At 41.8% G+C, this 19,884-nt stretch overlaps 2 protein-coding genes across 2 annotated transcripts in view; one reads left to right on the top strand and one right to left on the bottom strand.

Moving 5' to 3' along the window:
* pou6f1 (POU class 6 homeobox 1) overlaps positions 1 to 19,884 on the top strand; it is a gene marked incomplete at its 3' end in the record, with an annotated part of 195,233 nt that overhangs the window by 109,116 nt on the left and 66,233 nt on the right. The gene's annotated exons all lie outside the window — the stretch shown is intronic.
* On the bottom strand, positions 86 to 16,778 carry rapgef3 (Rap guanine nucleotide exchange factor (GEF) 3; the record flags this gene model as incomplete). Its single annotated transcript, XM_083894857.1, has 27 exons — positions 86 to 802; positions 913 to 984; positions 1,140 to 1,194; positions 1,279 to 1,343; positions 1,465 to 1,552; positions 1,688 to 1,738; positions 1,843 to 1,933; positions 2,191 to 2,372; positions 2,719 to 2,844; positions 2,947 to 3,044; positions 3,134 to 3,271; positions 3,645 to 3,720; positions 3,822 to 3,852; positions 3,963 to 4,045; positions 4,153 to 4,292; positions 4,530 to 4,640; positions 4,768 to 4,856; positions 6,150 to 6,256; positions 6,416 to 6,562; positions 6,651 to 6,727; positions 6,931 to 6,991; positions 7,735 to 7,819; positions 7,934 to 8,111; positions 8,594 to 8,715; positions 8,796 to 8,902; positions 13,042 to 13,086; positions 16,695 to 16,778. 27 exons carry the CDS (start codon positions 16,776 to 16,778, stop codon positions 684 to 686), a joined length of 2,628 nt encoding a protein of 875 aa, XP_083750983.1. The 3' UTR covers positions 86 to 683.

Genomic DNA, 19,884 nt, shown 5'->3' with positions numbered 1-19,884 from the left:
CATGTTAGGCATTCATGTGTAATGGGGTTCGTCATTGTCAGTTTCAGACATTTATAACGTCACCGTGACGTCATCGTGTATTGAACTTGAATTATCTGCAAATGTGAGTGAGTTAATTATATCTGACATATGAACGACAAAGGTGAAAAAAAAACGAATTACGCATATACGTGACGTCATTTTGACTAGCCATAATTTCACTGGAACTACGTCATACCAGTTGACCGGTAAAAACTGAATTGCAGATATGCGTAACTGTAGTTTTGACTCATGACGTTGCAGTGAATATGCCGTCTACCGATTAAATGTTAAAACTGCTTGCAATAGCGATTCACCTCTGCTGTCTCCGACTGTTTTGACATCCTGGGCCACAATAGCTATTCAGTCTTCACTTTTCTGATGAAAACTGTCAGCGATGAGACGAGTTTTGTTGACATATGTGACCTCTATGGGATGGAACCACATTGTTCGTTGCCGTTTCAGAGGCATTGCCATTGTTGTGTGACGTCCATGTCTGGAGCTCTACAATGTCCAAACTCCTTAAGATTCCATGGCACTTGACACTGCAAGAGGTCCATCATTTTCAGGGGAAGTGTGGAGGCTTTGTGGCTTGAGCAAGAACCAGCTCCTCAGTTCAGATGTGTGCTACATTTCTTCAGTCTCTTCTCATAGGTCTGCAGGTCCTAGCATTCTAGCGTCCGTGATAGCTGCGTGAGCTTGCGCTGGTTGTCGATCACCTTCAGGTTCTGGATGTAGTGTCGGATGTTGGTGGGACTTCGCAGAGGGAGGGTGTTGTCTGAGTCTGGAAAACAGGGATAAATCTGACTCTGTGGTGGAAAATGTACTGAGCAAGTGTGAAAACACGGGAATATAACAGTAAATTACTGCATATATATGGTGGACGTGGCTTACACGTTGATATGCGAGTAGAAGGCCCTTCCAGAAACATCCGATCAGCCAGGCCTCTCTGTGGAGATGAAGGCACTGAGGAGGAGAAACAGAAGTCACCTGTTATTTCCTTCATGCATCAGTCATGGACACACAACAAAACATCATCCATTTACTTTTAACATGCAAGTGAAGCTGTCCACATTGTTGTGCGTCTGTGTTGTTGGGACGAGCTCAGCTGGGTCACTTACCGTACGGCTGACTTCTGCATCCTCGCACAATTTTCACTGTCTTAGCGATCATTCGCTTTAATAGGGAAGGTACAGGAAACGTATCAGATACGAGAATAACTGAGCTGAGCAACTTTCCATGACCATCTTTGTGTCTTACCATTTTCTCAAAATTGACCAGTTTGTCAACATAGGTTGAGTTTCCCTCGTGGATGAATGTCATGTCTGAGCACAGAAAGAGAAAAAAACGTCAGTGATTCTGACCCTGACCAAAATTTACAATTTTTAAAAATGTATATGACATTCACATATTATACTGTATTGCTGGTAGAGTACCACGTGTTACCTTTGAGCAGCAGAGGCATAAAGGGGATGTAAGGAGGGCTGAGTTTGGCCACAGTGAGTCTGTAGGCTCTGTGGTTGCGTGAAGGATCCTTACATGAGCATGAAAATAAACAATTGTAACACTAAGGATTAGAATATAAAATTAAGCTGTCTTTCAATGTTAAGGAAAATGTTAAGGAAATACAGATGCCATTTGGGAACATTTATGAGAACACACAACTTACCATCAGCCTCTCGTAAGCACAATAAATTCTTTTAGTTTTGCTCGGTATTCTCTGTGGCAGACGAGAAACATGTTGTGTAATGAATTTCCAAAGATACTGATTCGTATACTATACTCATTATTATCATATGACTGTTGCATTCTGGGACTTCTCACCTCCCAGGTCTTGTAAAGCCTCTGCACTGCACTGTTGCTCAAAGCAAACATCACAGCAAAAAAGGAATTGAGATTCTTCTGCTCCTTTAAGCTGACAGAGAAAGAGACACGTGGCAATGAATGATTATGTTTAAAACGAATGTCTGATATTAAGAAGTTTTACAAAGAAAAGTTTACGGTCTAATGTCTGCATTTGTGTGACTGAGAATAGTTTGCAGGTATTTGGTAATAGACAAAGATAGTAGACACAGTACCGGACCTTTGGATGCCACTAGATAAAACATTAACACAATTAATCTGACTCATTTAAATTAGCAGCAATAGAGGTTTTATTTAACTGACTCTTACACAGCAGCAATTTTGATGAACTTCTTCAACAGGACGGCTCGTTTCATCAGGTCGTCACAGAGGCACAACTCGGTCAACACCCAGAACTGCATCTCATTGAAACGTCGCACAAACCGCTCCAGGTTGGCTGTGGTGGCACCGGGGAACTTGTGACGGCCGAATATGTAGTAAACCAGCTCCACCTGCAGACAGGGCCAACAACAGTGACTCACAAACCACTGATGTTATGCACTCGCTGTGTGATCTGTGAACTCAAAGTGAGGCCAGGTGTTACAGGTGTTTTAATGACTGCGACTTGTTACAGAAACATTTGAAACACGCAGGAAGTGTTTAATCGCTGGCCCAGATGATCTGACAAAGCTGGTGCGCTCAGATAACGATCATTAAGCAGCGTGACTCAGTTTCGGCTTTGCCTGTTGATGAAACGCAGTTAAGGTGAGGCATGCGAGTGTGTAAACGATGAGTTTCCTCCTTCCTTCTCCAGCAATGAATATACATGCTGTGTGTGAGATTTCTCATGTTTGTTACCTCGTGCATGGCATTGAATAGCTCCCAGTCATAATTGGTCAGTTCGCTGGCGATGTCTTTAGAGCCCATCTGTTCGAGAACATCGGTCGTTCCTCGCTCTGGACCCTGCTGCTCCCCGAGGGGAACCTGAGACACACGGAGAAACTGGGAATTAGTAGAGAGAACGTGGTGCTGTCTTACATCATGAGCAGGAAAGCGTCTTTGACTGTAAAAGCACGTATTCCCCACCAGTTGTTCCACTTGGCTGCTTGCACAGATAAACAATCGTTCGTTGAGTCCCAGGGCGGTGTAGACTGCAGTCGCGTCCAGCTTTAACTGAGCTCTTTCTGCATGCATTGAGGAATATCACAAATGATTGTTCAGTGTAATGACGAGAACTCGTCTTATAACGGTGTCAACGATATCTGATTCCAACCTCCCGTGGAGTTCATTTTGACCAGGATGTGATCGCCGCAAGGTTTGACGATTGCCGACATCACGTCCTGTACTGACGTGTTCACTGGGAGCATCACAGTGAGAGGTTTGTTGTCTGGCCTGTAGATTTCATATAGCACTGCACACACACACAGGAACAGAAGTTAAAGTGACGATGCCCAGAGATACCGAACATGAACACCTTTTGAGATATATTCATTTGCCTCTTTATTAGGTACACAGGACATGTAATTAAGTGTCAGGAGTGGCACCCGGTGTGTTCTTCTGCTACGTAAAGGTAGGGCATGTGCAGACCTTAGTTGTAATGAGTGGCTGAGCTACTCATACCTTTCTATAACATTCTGACTAATCTGACTCTTGCCTTAACAAATCAAATAACTGCCACTGGATATTTTCCACTGGCTGATTTGATATTTTTGCGCGAATAAGCAGAGAATAAACAGGTGTACCTAATAAAGTGGATGTTCAGTCAGTGCGGGTGCCTTACTAACCTTTATCCTGTGCTTTGATTGGCTGTAACCTCCCCGAAGGCTCCTCAGAGCAGGAAAACCAATCAAATGGCAGGTTCTGTCAATAGCATCAGAGTGACTCAGTGAGGGAGTGAGTGACATCAAACTGTTTTCCTCATTAAAATGTATTTCTAATACGACTATTTCTTATACTCTCACCCTGCCTAGTGACTGATATCCATTCTCCATCCTGTATTATAATGTGGAATAAGACAGTGTTACATATGAGGACTTTGTAGATATGGCAGATGTTATAAGATACAGATATGAAAGAAAATAAAATCTAATGTTATAGTTTACACTTTGATTCGCCTCCTTTCCCTAAATTGTTCTTTCAGTAGGCTGGACAGACGGACATCAGTCGCCACCTCCTTCTTCATTCTCTGTTTCAAAGAAAAAATATACAGTATATTATTGTTAACTAAAAGCTATATGCTTCAGATGTGATGCAAATATTGAAATATCCACTAAATCAGTCCTGCTGACTCACCTCCAAAAAGTCCAAAGAAATAGGGTCTTCTTTCAGCAGAAGGCCATACAGTGCCACCCACTGGCCAACTAATTTTACTACCTTCTGCTTGGTGTTGAGAATGTAGGCAGCTTTCTCCTGGTCTGAGCCCTCAGAGAGCTCTGCCTGATAGGTGCAGTGATGGTTAAGGGATGGAACATAGAGAACTTTACAAACAAAGAGTCAGACGTAATGATACGATATTGTACATCAGCAGGAGAATACAGCAGATTACTGGATATTCAATGCTTTGTGTTTGCACTGTGGATATCATAATCATCAGAATCAACAACAACAACAACAACACAGCGACAGCAGCCGTGGGACTGACTGCACACGGCAACAGGCGACATCATTACTGTTATCGCAGTTATTGATCGCTGCAGGATATTGGTGCTGTAGAGCGGGACACAGCTGGCTGGAGGCCATGAAAACTTTGTGTGTGAGCAGAAAGTCACTCACACAGGGATCTGCAGGGAGACAAACAGACGGCAACACACACACACAGTTTTAATCTGCACGTTGAATCACATCTGGCCATCCTGAATCACTCATTCAAACAAGTTAGAAGGCCATGCCTGCAGGCGTGCACTGTACCTAAAGCATCATTTCCATTAGAATCCAACTTCACTGTTTCGACCAAGCGCTCCAAGATTTTCTCGGGTGTTCCTGACATGACGGTGTACCTGCACAGAGGAAGAAATCATTTATTTTTTCATAATATTATTGCCCACACTGTTTTTCTTGTTTTGCGTGTCTGATGATAATATAGTGCAACATTTGTTTTCACTCAATACTCAAGAAACGTCTTCATTATTGCTCCTAATAGTACAATATACTATAGTAGTACACCCAAAAAAGACCAAATATACAATGCATGCACTTGGAGCTGCAACTAACGATTATTTTCATAACGGATAAATCTGTCTATTAATTTCATGATTAATCGATCGATCATTTGGTTCAGAAAATGTCAGAAAATGCTAAAAAATGTTGATCAGTGTTTGTCAAACCTGGAAATGACGATGTCTTGTTTTGTCCACAAACCAAAATGATTAAGTTTGTAATGATTTCTTTGTGGGGCAAAGAAACCAGAAAATATTCACATTTAAGAAGCTAAAACAATCAGAAATCTTATTTTAATCATGAAAAAAATCTCCAAACTGATTAATCGATTATCAAAATAGTTGCGGATTAATTTAGTAATCGATTAATAATCAATCCATCGGTTAATTTTTTCAGCACTGTATATTCATCCAGACGGTCGCGGGGGGTGCCAAGCTGACATAGGGCAATAGATAATAATAATAATTGTATGTATTATAGATGCAGAAAAGGATCATTATCTTCATGTATGTAGTAGTCATTGCCCAATTATTTTTTCCTACAGACTCCTTTTTCAACAGTAATTGGAGGGAGTTGGAAGGACAGAAGTGTTCAGCCTGTCACAGATTGTACTATTATTGTTCTCCGATAAAAACTCTTTGCTTTTCAGAACGCACGTCATAATAACTCACTTTATGGCTAGATGTGAGGCCTCCTTGTCCACAGCCAAAAATGTTAATATCAGTTTGAAATAAATAATAAATCCCGGTTGTTTGGAGGAGTGTGGTGAACAGGAGGCAGTGGAATGTGTGGGTGTGCGAATCAAGTGAGAAACGAGGGGGGAAGCAGGTTATGTATAACCTGAAGTAGAGATCAGCATCAAGGTAATTCCATTCTGGTGTTTGCAGAAACACTACAGATGTGATAACGGGTAATTCAACAAGGCAGGGTTGAAGTCCATTTCTTTCCTGGCTGTCGGATATCAGTTTATGAATCGAGAATGGAACCACATCTGACTAAACAGCTGTATACTTGTCCCTCATTGTGTTATGATGATGATTAGTAGTGCTATTGTGTTATTAGTGTGAAACATAATCAGCCCGTAATGACTGTAAATCTGCTTGTGGAGTGTTTTTGTTTTTTAGTTTTCTCACTTGCTGTTGCCTCCTGCTCCGCCTTGCTCGGCTGAGCTGGTGCTCTTCTCCAACACCAGCACAGTTTTCCCATGTTCCTCCAGTCTCACTGTATTGGCTTCCACATCCTGAGGAAACACAGGCACGGATGGCGACACAGTCACACTGTAAGCATCACTACTAAAAACTACTATGTAGTACAGTACTATGTGGTCACCTGCTTCTATATTTTCAACAATAGCGGACAAACCATGATCCTCCACATATTATTATTTAATCAGGCACACCTTGAGAATACGTATGAAGTCCTGTTTATCAACGCGGAGGAAATGGCAGTTGTCTTCTCTCAAGATAATGGTGGCAGCACGAGGTGCATCATTTAACAAAGCGAGCTGCCCAAAGTCCTCACCTTCGTGGAGTGTGGTGACCAGCCCCTGTATGCACACAATATTTCCCATCAGGATGTTACCCACAGCAACAAGGCATTTGACAAGTGATTTTTAAACCTGTGCTTGGATTGACCTTCCCGTGAGTGATCACGTTCACAGAGCCTTTCCAGATGATGTACCACGAGGTGCCTTTGTCCCCCTGACTGAACACTGCATTACAAAAAAAAAAAGGGCAGTCAGCACCAACAGTGGTCATAAGGTAACATTTACAGCCCAACAGTCCTACAATCGGCCTCATTATGTGGTTTGTGTGGTTTTTATACTCAAGAATAAAAAAAGGCAGAATCTCCATGTGTGAGTAGCAAGGGTTTCTATCACCCGAGCTCAAACATTAGCAAAGCTGTCACACTCACAGACTGTTCCGGCCTTGGCATGTGATTCAAAGACCAGCACTGCAGCCAGTTCCTTACGCACCTACAGGCACAACAGAACATTTACAAAGCACTTAAGATGGTTGAAACAGGATTGAAAACATTTGAAGGCTACCGCAAATATCATCGGGGAATAAAATTATTCAGAAATAAACATAAAAACAATAAAACGGGTTTATGCCAACAAGTTTAAAGCTGTAGTGTAGAACTCTTAAATACTAACAAATGTACACCGCATCACTGGAGGGGTAGCGGAGGACAGCTTAGTGGCAGTCAGTGTGTTTACATGCATGTTAAAAGTCAGATTTTAGTCAGATTAAGACAATAACACATACGCAGTACACAGGTATGCTGGTTATTTGTAGCGCTGCTCTTTTTGTTTAATAAACAGACCTCTCCAGTTCGACTGTAGGCGCGCTAACGGCGCTAAAAGGTGCTAATGCAGCTAACGGAGCTAACTGGTAAACGGTGCCTGGACTCCGGTGTCGTGGCACATAAACATGACGTCATGCGAGTCTTTTTCCAGTACGCGCGTACAGTAACCTATTGCACAGCACTAGAACATACCTAATAATTGCATTTTCGGCAGTTACCCGATTGCCTGTCATAGTCGAATTATGGCCTTAGCTCGATTAACTGTCATCTAAACATACAGACTATTTGATTACACAGAAGTCCCCGTGAAGGCAATAGAAGTTACACACTGGAGCTTTAATACTTGCACAATAAGTTCTGAGATGTTTCAGTAATAAACTGAAGAAGACACCAAAGGAGGCAGTAACTGACCGAGGCGGAAAGATGAGCAGCAGCCTTGACATGGAGCAGCTCCTCGTAGATCACGTCCAGATCCTCAGCAGTTCTGTGACTTGGGCTAAACTCAGCGGAGGTCAAGACAATATGTGACTCACTAAAAAGCCATGTATGACAAGCCCACTGTCATACATGACAGCTACAGTGTACAGTATATATAGTTTCACGTACTTACCATTTGCGTAGAATCATAGTGAGGAGAGCATCAGGACCCAGCTGGGACAGCAGAGACAGACCTTCCTGCAGCTCTTCCTCCGAATCCCTCTCATTCGCGACATGGTTCAGGCCAAACTCGGCATCTTTGAAGCGGTAGAACTGTGTGTCCTTGTCGTGGAAGTTCAACTCATGTTTCACTGGATTGGGGGGAAAACATTGAAGACTAAATATTGACCTTAAAGAGAACGTCCTAGTTGTGTATGGGTTTCACAAAACTTGTATACATACAAGATGAATGGAAATAAGTTGCAAATCTATTCTGAGTGATGCACTTCATTTACTGATGAAGCAATCTGTCTTGATTGGAGTGGTCTCTTCCAGGAAGTCTTTGTCTCGTCCAAAGAGTATAAGTGGTTCGTGAACACTTGACTGAGTGACAGTGCATTCTAAATCAAAGGTCTTGGCAGACACGGCCATTATATTTCAATCTGCTCAAGCACCTCCAACAAACTCTCCAGTGCTGTCTGGGACAGTATAATCAGAATATATTAGAACAACAACGGGAACTTAACATTTTCTTGAAGTTGGCTACTGGCCAAGCATTAATAAGTAAAACTCTCTGGTGTGATCAAAAAATACCCTATTCTGCGAAACTAAAACTAAGCTCATGTGCTCTCACCATGAACAAGGATTCCTTCATCCACCAAGACCTGCCACATCCCAACTGCCTGACTTCTCCACTGAAGGCACTCGTTCTGTTTCATCAACCACTCAACGAGTTCTTTCCCAGGGCAACATTGTCTGCGAGAGAAATTGGAACGCGTCAGTTTCCAGTTTGTAACCGTCGCGCTGTTAGAACCCGGCAGCGCGGGCGCACCTACCTGTATGTTTTGAGGTGATGCTTTCTGTCTCGGATCAGACCGGGGTTCCTCTCGATCATGACGCTGTACACCGATCTCGCGGCCTTCACGACGCGATCTGAAAGAAACTGCACGTACATGGGAGTTAAAAGGTTATTAAACGTTTGTGTATCTGTCTCTTTCAATGTTATAGCCTCCTGCAAACGACAGAACATTTGAGAGTCATTGGAGCAGAAGAAAACTGATGCCAATGGTGGATATGAGAAAACGTGCGAACAGGACGATGAACTGGTCAACAAACTGGTCAACAAACTGGTCAACAAAGGTAAAGGAAAACTTACTGTTGGTATAGCTTCCTATTAAGGAACTAAATGGACCACATTGTGTTGTCTTTGAAGCGATGGAAGCAGGTCAAAACAAAGCGTGAGAGGGCTGTTTACATAAAGAGGGATGATATGTAACACAGACTTGTCTTGTTTTCTGAAATAGATGACTTTTGTGCGTGTGTGCGCAACATTAAGTTTCCTTTACGTTTTTATCTCGGCATGGAAGCTCCAACGTCAGTGGCACGAGTGGAGATTACTGTGGGTGTTGTTGTGTGTATATAGAGTAGGGGGAGTATAAGGTCGGGGGGCGGGGATGTGAGAATGTGTTATAAATGGTTGTGGTAAACTCTCCCACACCTCGCCGAGTTCCCAGCCTCTGCAAGTCACTCACGAGCAGACACGCGGTGACAGAAAACTTTCACTTTCTGACCACCCTCAACGAATTTCCTTTGATTTGGTCCCCCCCCCCCACCCCCCCTCACTCACTCCTGCTCTTTCTTTCTCACACACACCCTCAAGCACATGCACACACACTCAGGCCAGCTCTTCAAAAAAAAAAGCAAAACCTGTCAGCCACTGATGCAACAGTAGGGCTTACCAAACAAGAATGTGCTTTTGTTTGCTGCCGCTGTCCTATTTTCAGGCAATTTCATGCTTTACGCTCTGCTTCGGTTACGAAAACAAAAACTGGATCAAAGTACTAACAAAACAATATTTGCTGTTTTTTAATGATTGACAAAACTAACATTAACATTTATGCTCTTCTCTCCGTTACACTGTCTGACTCTGGCTTTCCGCCGCACTCGGGTCTTGTGATTTCACGAGTGACTCCGATGGTTGTTTGTTTGTGCTTTGGATTTTCCTCCAGGCACTGCTGTTTGTCCAAGGTGGTCTTGAGTCCAACGCTGACCATTTTCCTGAACCCTCATCTGTTCTTTTGCAACTCATTCCTAAAAACACAGATTTGAACCTTTCACCCATGCCTTAATAACACAAATTCTACTCTTTCACATATAGGCAGGGGTTCCTGACACATGTTTGTTACATACAAGTTCACACAGTCCTGCTAATTATTATGTACAACCAATAACAGACTACTGTGGGTAACTCTGTGTGTTCCCAGACCTGACAGCAACAAAGTAAATGTGCCCTCAAATGTCTGCTATGCCCTACTGGGGTTATGTTTTCTTGAGGTCTTAAGTATTCCCAGGAGCCAATTTTACCCATGGGACTCCCACACTCACATTCTCAGGCCTGTCAACGCCAGAAGTTGTTTTCTCGATGAGGCAATTTTCCATTTCCTAACCCTGTAATTCTGCACAAGCACAATATCAAAAGCCATATTTCATTGAGGGGTTTTTGTAAGCATGCAAGAAACCAGAAAATAAAACTAAATTTATGTCATTTATGCCACAACTAAATTTTTTTTGTTTATTTCCTGCATGTAAGCAGGTTAATAATGTTACATAGACACTCTAACCCACAGATAAATAAAATTACAGCGCAAAGCTTTTCCCACAGGTGCACCGGTCAATGACAATACACCATTGACTGATGGATTGACCATGTGTGCACTTTAAAAAGGCTGCAATAAACTGATTTTATGACGAGGGTTTGTTCTGCTGAGGTCCTTTTTACAACTAAGAGCCTGTATTACATCGACAATCTTAAGTCCACTGATGAAAGTATATCATCAACTTTGTATTGGTTTAGAAAAATGTACTCAAACACAGCCTTGACACAGTCAGCCTGTCTTTATCATTAACAGTCATATTCTTGGTCCCTTCTATGTAGTTTAGTTTCATGTCTTTGTCTTGTTGGATGGAATGGTGATGAGTACAGTTATGCAGTGTAAGTTTCCACTTGGGTGACACATTTCTGTCTCTTACTCTCTGTGACCTTGGTGATTTTGTGGTTGCCCCTATTCCGACAGAGTTGCATTTAACTCCTTTGTAAAAAAAAATACAACACCGCATTTTTTGGAGGCTGTATTTTCAGATCTATAAAGTGGTACCAGTGCTTTTTTGTGCGTATACACACCCACAGACACTACATGTGCAAAGGAAAGTACGTGAGAGGTTTTACAGGCGGATGACAGAGAGTAGTTGCTTGGAACACATCAGATTTTTTTACAAAAATCATAGGTTATTCTTTACTTTGAGCAGATCTAAAGAGAAACCAATACACTTGCCTGACACGTTATGAAGTACACATCACTCAACTATTCATCATCAGCAACTCAGTGCATGTAGATGTGATAGTAGAAGTGAGCATCGGAATGGAGAAAAAAGGTGACAAAATTGACTTTGAATGTGACGGAGACACAACAACAGTAGCAGATGGGCTAGCCTACCACCTGGGGCCACTTTTTCTACTTTATTAGTTGTCCCCTGTACTTAACAAACTGGTCACTAAGACAGATGGCAGCTCACCCTGAGTCTGGTCCTCCTGGTCGGAGGTTTGTCATGTTCATTGTTGGAGCTGTTTGGTTTTCCTCAATAATATCGTGAGATCTTGGACATAGGACATAATGTATGTTGCGAGGACCTTATTAAAAACACTCAGTCTTGTCTGGTTCTATTTGAATGTATGCTGCTCATTAGTGACTTGTAGGATCTGGAGCCAACACTTGCTAGGTAACCGAACAAAGCTGTAAGTGGTGAGCAACACTTGCCGCCTGCAGACTCGATTACTCCGTTTCCTCCTTCCAGCCCCACATGAAATCCACAGGCAACCAATTCTTGAGAGCCTTTCTGTGTCCCTTTCAATTTGCTGTCTCTCACCATTCACTATCCTGTCTGTCTGAGGGGAAACCATTGAATCCAAACAGGATTCTCTTCCCATGTCAAACCCTGTCTGTTATAAGTCTGTTCGAGACGCTGAGGTGAAGCAGTGTGAGGGAGGGGCTGGAGGGTGGAGGATGGTGAACAAACGTTGAACCCTGGAGTGCCCTTTAGACTCCTTGTGACTGCATGCCCCGACCAGGAATGTGTTTTTAAAGACTCACATGAGTAGTAATGTAGGATATTATAGCAACAAAAGAACAAGTTCAGCAGTTTGAGAGGATGCAAGCACTGCAACCCGAAATGATAGCAGAGGTCAGAGCGGCTTAAAGTCACCACAGGAGAGAAAATAATCAGGGCTAATCAAGGCAAATGCTAATAGACAAGTGTTAATAGAAATGAACAGCTGCAAACTTAAGTAACGCATGGAGATGTAGAGAACCCTGATGTGTGCTTACAAACCTAATAATGACATTGTTATTCAGGCTATCACTGATGGCTGAGTACAAGAGATTATTATTCGACATATTCACCAAAACGAGAAAAGAATCAGTGGACCCACGTAGACCCTGTGCTCTATATAAACACCTAATCATCCATCCATCCATACCACGTTATCCTCCACATGAGGGTCGTTGGTGCCAATCCCAGCTGACATGGGGCCAAATGCGGGGTCACACCCTGGACAGGTCCAACCCCTAATCTGACAATGCTAATTTCTATATTGTGATATGCTTATTTTTTTTCCATATGACAACAAATTAATTGTTAATCTAAATACGTTATAGAATGTGTTTCTAGACAAAAAGTAATACCATTATAGTGTCACTTTTTCATTGATATATGACCGTTTTTGACAACATCTGATTCCTTCACGAATCGTCTTATCACACAGTATCACTCGGTCTCTCTATCCCTGTTACTTGCAGAGATGAAAGACAATAATCCGGAGATGGTGTCCCAATAGTATTCCCGCCACATGTACTCGCACACAGAGGCACACGTAGGAGATAACCCACGTTTGCTTAAGAGCTACAATTTAATGAAATACTGGTATCTCCTCCGATGTACAGCAGGAGTTTAAAAAAACACCAGTGAGAACATTGGATTTGTTCCGAAAGGCGGCTGATGTATGTATCAACACATTGATATACACACCTGCTTCATAGTGTCCTTTGACTCCAGGGCCTCTGGCAGTGGCGTCTACAGAGAAATAGAAAGAGAGAGACGTTATCAGAGCAGAGCCGTGTCGGCGTACATATCTAAAACCCACTGAAATAAAGCAGATAACTTGTTCTGGAAAGACATTCCACAGGAACTAGCTGGACTGGTCGTTGATGAAAAGCTTACTCGGGGCCCTGGCAAAGAAACACTGTGCTGTGCAGATAGAACGAGCCATTATTTTCTTTCCACTGTGATGGAGGGTCAAAACAAATACATTAGCTCAACCTGTGCTGTTATACCATTGTCTCCAGTATAGCGTGGGTGGGTGTCAAGTGTGTGTAATGAAGTGGGAGAAAAGAGTGCATAGACATCAGCAAAGCAGAGCACACACTCTGTTGCCACGCATTTCATTAAGTGAACTGGTGGCTTTTAACTGCAGACTATTGCTTTCTTATGAAATGACAATTTCAAGACTAAATGCCCTGGAGTAGTCAGCCCAGCTCCATGAGTTTTATCACATATCATTTCTGTATTTCCCTGCTTTTACTCTGCACTTACAAGTGTGAGATCAGCCCTGTTATAAAAAAATCATGCTGGCTTGTGCAAATATCCAACATTCCCATATCTGCGCTGAGGTCTTAGCCACACTTCCTCTTTGCTGCGACGCTTTTATGCTTTTACGATCCTCACGTAGTTACCCGCTGTGCACTTTTGTTCCACAGTCAATTACTTTCTGTGAATAATTCAGAGACAAATAATAATTTAAAAAACACGTATTCGAGGCAGTGTACAATAAAAATATCTCTTATCCTGAGCTTGTAGTTCACGTACCCACACCGTGTGTTACCATATTGCCGGTTATATATGCAAACACAGAAGCTGCGGCGATTTCTTCATATCTGCAGGTCTTCTCAAGCATCAGACGGACTTTGTTTTGTCTGTTCCGCTGTGCAGCCACATGTCACATGATCGATTGCCTGAATGGTGCACAGCCAACTGTTTCAGCTTATGCATAACAAAGAAAGAAGAAAAAAACCTAATAACACCCACTGTAAGTCTGTTACTTTGAGTGAACAGCTTGAAGGAACATGAAACTAAAGCTACGTTTTCACTGAGATCAAGTTTGCTTCTAATTAAAGGCATTTTTTTTTCATGTGAACATGCCTCCATGAAAGCATGTGGATCACGATGGACATAATCAGTTATGACCAAACTTCTCCAAGGTCTGTAGACGGAAACACATAATTAAGAACCTCTATGTATGTGCGGTCATTTTTTTCTCAGCACGGACGGTGATCTGTCACCTGCTAATGACGACAGTAAAATGAGCAAAGAAATGATTTAGTTATTATTTAATTTAACTGTGCACATTGTTGACATCACATAACAAAACGGAAAACTCTCTGCAACGTCAACTGATACTAAACCCGAGTTGTAGTGCAAAAATGAATCATACGGCAGATCCTCCACTGGATTTTTATTTTATATTGTATGATTTGTACGTCTTTAGATATTTATATTCAACTTAACATTTTTATATTCAGTATATACAGTAATTGTATATATATAAAACCTGTTAAAACCGCCAAGGACATCGCTGTGTAGTCGCTCTTGTGTAATTTATGACATAGCCAGTATAAGATACCCTGAATAAACACCCATTCTTGGTTCAGTGACTCACAGCTGAGCTACAATATGTGCATTACATGACATGAAAACCCGTGTTTTAAAAGCGGCACGTCCAAAAAATGATCATGCATCAAAGTCACGTAAATGTAGAAACCATGGAGCCTCACTGCTCCTCCTGTTTTCCTTTGACCTGCACTCACAAACCTCCCCTTTGTGCATTCCTCCGCAAACTCCTCTGTAAAGCAGGAGCAGGGTGTTGTGGTGAAGGTGAACAATAAACAATACGCTATTAATAACCTGACTTTAATAAAAACCTCTTAACTTTGTTGCCTTCCTGTGACCGCCCCCCCCCCCCTCACCCCCAGCGGCAAAAACAATGGAGGAACGGGCTTCAGTCTATTAAAGGCATTCCTGAAATACAGCATGTGCAAACTGCTGTCATGTAGTGGAAGTGAAAGGAAATGAGAGGAAGTGAGAGGAAGTGAGGGTCAACTGAACCCCATTTTTAAAAACACCCCCGTGCCTCCTCATCACTTTCTCTTCTTTTTCCCGATAATGATTTTAGCACAAACGTTATACGTTATTACCTTTAGATGCAAAGTCCTATTATGTCAGAATGTTCGCTTTAAAGGAGCAGTGTGTAAAAATGAGTGACAACTAATGGTGACACTGCAGATTGTAACAAACATCAGACTCTGCCACTCGCTCCTCCCTTACATAAGCATGTCGGGGAACTACGGTGGCCTACACGGGCCAGAAATTGTGCAAAATCACGACCCTTGCCTGAAGTATGGATAAAAGTCATATTCTGAGGGGAATAAAAAACCTATTTTATTTTATTATTTTAAAGTGATTATGCGAGTATAGAAACATAATTATTGGTAGTAAATATTCAGTTTCTGCCAATAAACCACTCTAAATGTTACACACTGGACCTTTAACAGAAAACAAAATAAATGGAATGGAATAAACTTACGCGACACATTTAAATTGTGTATGTGGAGTTTAAAGGTGCCATATGTAAGAATGTGGCTTCGACGTAACTGGCAATCCGTGGTTGCTCGGCAGCTGAGACTCTACTGACTGCAATTATTGGTAGATAGCGGTAGGTGGCGCCACATGTCAAAACATGATTTCAAAACATAGTCATGATTTGCAGTCTGCAAAATATTTTTTTTAATGCAAATATTTTGCCTGTACTGTTGTTGTTGGTGAGTTCAGTTTGTTATATGAACATTATTCCTCAGTCTCTGTGACATATTAGGAGGATTTTATGGCCAGTTGCTTTAGATTTATTACATAATGCACCTAAATAAATAAATAATACAAAAAAAATGAAAGGACTTTGATTACATAGAGTAACACTGTTGCTGAAATTGTGGAATATCTCATGGTTTGTATGAGTTACAAATATGACTTGGGGCTCCAGCTTTTGATAGTTATTGATTATAAGTAAATACAAATTATTATTTTCTGTCGGTTGCAAATTTACATGAATTGACGTTTTTCCTTATTCATAACAACATCATCATAACAGACGTGTACATCACTTTACTGATATGAAAAACACATACTGTTATTATTCAATATTTTAATACACTGAGATATAGCTGTCAGGGCTTAGGCGATATGGCCAAAAACATGACCACAATAAAAACATCAGTCAGTATCGGTATTGATGATTACCGTGATAAAAATGTCACATGGTTGAGTTTTGCTTCTGGGTGAAAGCTGAAGAAACCAGTTAACTGTGGTTTAAAACTTATTAACAGAGAGAATCATTTTGTTGATGTGTGTTGATTATATATAGATACTGTATATACTGAACCTTTGTTTCTATTGATACTGAAGATGTATTGACTTATTTTTCACAGGCAGAGTGTGACTTATTATCTCTTTTCTTCCCCCAAAAAATTATGTCATCATCATCATCATGACTCTCGCCTCTTCCTCTCCTCCTCATCCTCACCTCCCTGAAATAACTTATATTCCTGGAGGAAACATTTAGAGCAGCATACCCAGCTGATGCCTCGTATGGACGGTGTTGCCATGGCGTAGCGGTCCGGGAACACTTGATAATTGTGACTCCGGAAAAAATGCATCTTTTGTCTCTTTGGGACTCGGAACAAAAACAACTTTCAACAACGCCGCGACGGGTGCGCGCGGACTCGCTTCCCTTCACACATTCACGGAGACGCAGCACAGAGACGCGTCACCGGCGAAGTAAACCGCAGCGAACTCGGTCCAAGACGCCGCATTGTGTCCCGTAAAATCCCGGCAGACGGAGCTCCGAGTCGTTCCTTCGAATGAATCCAAACCCGGACAGAGATTTTTTTTTTTTTTTTTTGCGAGTGTCTTCCTCAGTGAGGACCGGCTGAGCAACAGTGTTCAGTCATCTCTCAGCACAGGCGCACTTCGTGGGTTAGAGTTGCGTGTGTGCGCAAAAAGAAAGTGACACGCACACACACACACACACACACAAACACACACACACACACACACACACACACACAGAGACGCGTGCCTTTGACATTCTTCACCGCCTCAGTCATGACTTTAGGTGGTTAGTACTATCACCAACCTGCTGCTGTGTGTATGTGGGCAGGTACAGGTTTGACAGCCAGGGGAAAAGAACATCAACACAGGTGGAGTTTCCATTTTTAAAGGTGATGGTGGTGGTGGCGACAAAATAAAGGTGCTTTTATTATTATGCACTTTTCTGTAATGTTTGCTGGTGTTATTAATGTTGTTGACATAGTTTATCCTGCTTTAGAGTTGTTGTTTTAAGCTCAGTGTGACTTCCTATAGAAAAATTAAGGTTAAATTAATTAAATAATGATAATTATAATAATAAAAATGCATTGATCTACCTAACACAGGGGGCTGCAACCTGTGGCTTTCTGCAGATCATTTTTTTCAATGTGGCCACTTCTTATTTAGACATCAAAGGGAGTGTCTTATGCAACTATGCGATATATTTAACCTTTTGTGAATAAAGTCATAATAGTATGAGATTCCTTTATCATTATCTTTATTATATGTTTAGAATATTTATATAATATATTATATAAAAAGTTATATTATGGCTTTATTCTCGAAAGATTAAAAACTAGTGCTGGGCACTAGGTTAAAGCATGATGCGTTTCCATGACAACTGACTGGAAAAAGACACGCGTGACGTCATGTTTAGTCCAGGCACCGTTTACCAGTTAGCTCCATTAGCTGCATAAGCTCCTTTAGCGCCGCTAGCGCGCCTATAGTCGAACTGGAGCGGTCTGTTTATTAAACGAAAAGAGCAGCGCTACAAAAAACCAGCGTACCTGTGTGCTGCGTATGTGTGCCTGTGTTTTTAAAGTTTATCGTTACTTTAGAGACTCCTTTTAATAATTCGGAGTCACGCAAACATGACGTCACACGCGTCTTTTTCCGGTCAGTCGTCATGGAAATGCGTCATGAGTGTTAGCTCCCGCTATCACGTTAACGCGCCCAGCACGATTAAAAACACACTAAAACACTAAAAATGTGTTATTTTAAATATCAAAATCCATTCCTGACACTAAAATAAAATTGAGGAAATGGGCATACTGTCTATCTTTGCATCCACATACTACACACACACACAGCTGTTCTCAAGCATGAATTACATCAAATCTAAACACGGTTTTATTTATTTGAAAAAGTGGGTCACTTTTTATTTCATCAATTTTCCACAAATAGACCTACACATTCCAGTGTTTAAATTTCATAAATGCAACACACTATAGTTCTTTTATATCTATATATAAAACCAGATTAATTGTGGTTGTCGACCCCCTGACCTAACCTAATTGCTTTATCCCACAACTTACCATTTCTATTTTTGACATGGTTGACCCCGCATTAACTATACATTTTTCATCTTCACGTGACCTTTAATAGTAAAATAAATCTTCATGGCTTTAACCTTGACATCACACAAACACACACAGCATGATTCATAATAACCACCTGTTCAGTTTTCACCTGTGACTCCAGGTTTGTCGGTCAAGGGTATTTAAGGAGGCATAATGTTCCATAATGTGAGTTTGTTCAGTGCAGTTGTTTAGAGTCGACCACATGAGGTGCAGAACTTTGCTCAAACACACACTCACACACATACACTTATCAGGTAGTCCAGCTGTCTGGCTCAGCTGGGTTTGTCGGCACATGGACAAGCAGATAAACTCTCCCAAGGGCATGAAGCAGTTTAGGTTGCAGCAATTGTTGTCTTCCATCAGTTGTTTTCTTCACTGTCCTATCACCGTTTGAGCACAAGTGTTTTGTCCTTTTTGGTTTATGGACACAAAAACCTCAAGACTTGACGGTGTATTGTATTGTTGGGAACAGCTTTGCTGGACTGTTCAGTTGGGAATGGAGCTTGTTATGTTGCAATTTCCCCATATTGTCTCTGGCTCAGACCTAATGCCTGTGGTTCAGCTGATTTACTGACATCCTTTATTTATTCTGCAGCATAGAAGCATAAATACTTACCCTAGTCTCTCCTCCAGAAAGTCTCGTTGGAGAAAAGATGGTTTTGAGCAAATTCTCCATCGAGCAAATGGTGCGAAGTGTATCTGTGTAAAAAGTGTAATAATTACAGACTTTATTATCATGCAAGAAAGACAGGAACTGACAATATTCTTCAAAGCAAATCAAACAGATGCTACTACATGGTCAAGTGTGTCTTGCAGGCGGGACACATTACGTAAGGCTTGTTTAAATCCCAGCTATTGTTCAGTCCAGGGCTGCGTTTCCTGTTCTGACCTCAGTTTGCCACGGCGTTTCACAAGACACGCAGACAACAACATCCACTCGAGCATGCTCTGAAAAGGCTCTGGTTGGTTGTTCCTCCAACTGTGATGATGAAGGCAATGGCATGGTAGGACTGCCTTCTCTGTGTATCAGCAACCAGCGCTCCTTCATTTTAGACTTTGCTGCTACTACATGCAGTGGCTCGCAAAACCCAGAGAACTCACTTTTGCTTTGACTCAACTGACATTAACAAGGAATAACGGAAAGCAGCGGCGGGGGACTTGACATAACTTGAGTCACGTGACTTGACTCGAGTCTGACGCAAGTCTACGTGTCTGGTCTCTTGGTTCAGTTTGTTTGCGTAGGTGGGAATGTAATCTCGGTACTTTGGTGCGCACCAAATCAACCAGTCCGAGACCTGCCTGAAGGTTTGGTCTC

The sequence above is a fragment of the Microchirus variegatus genome (genome assembly GCF_963457635.1).
Source record: "Microchirus variegatus genome assembly, chromosome: 9".
Classification (NCBI taxonomy): domain Eukaryota; kingdom Metazoa; phylum Chordata; class Actinopteri; order Pleuronectiformes; family Soleidae; genus Microchirus; species Microchirus variegatus.
The sequence above is the reverse complement of the archived record's forward strand: the minus strand, read 5'-3'. Positions and strand labels throughout refer to the sequence as shown.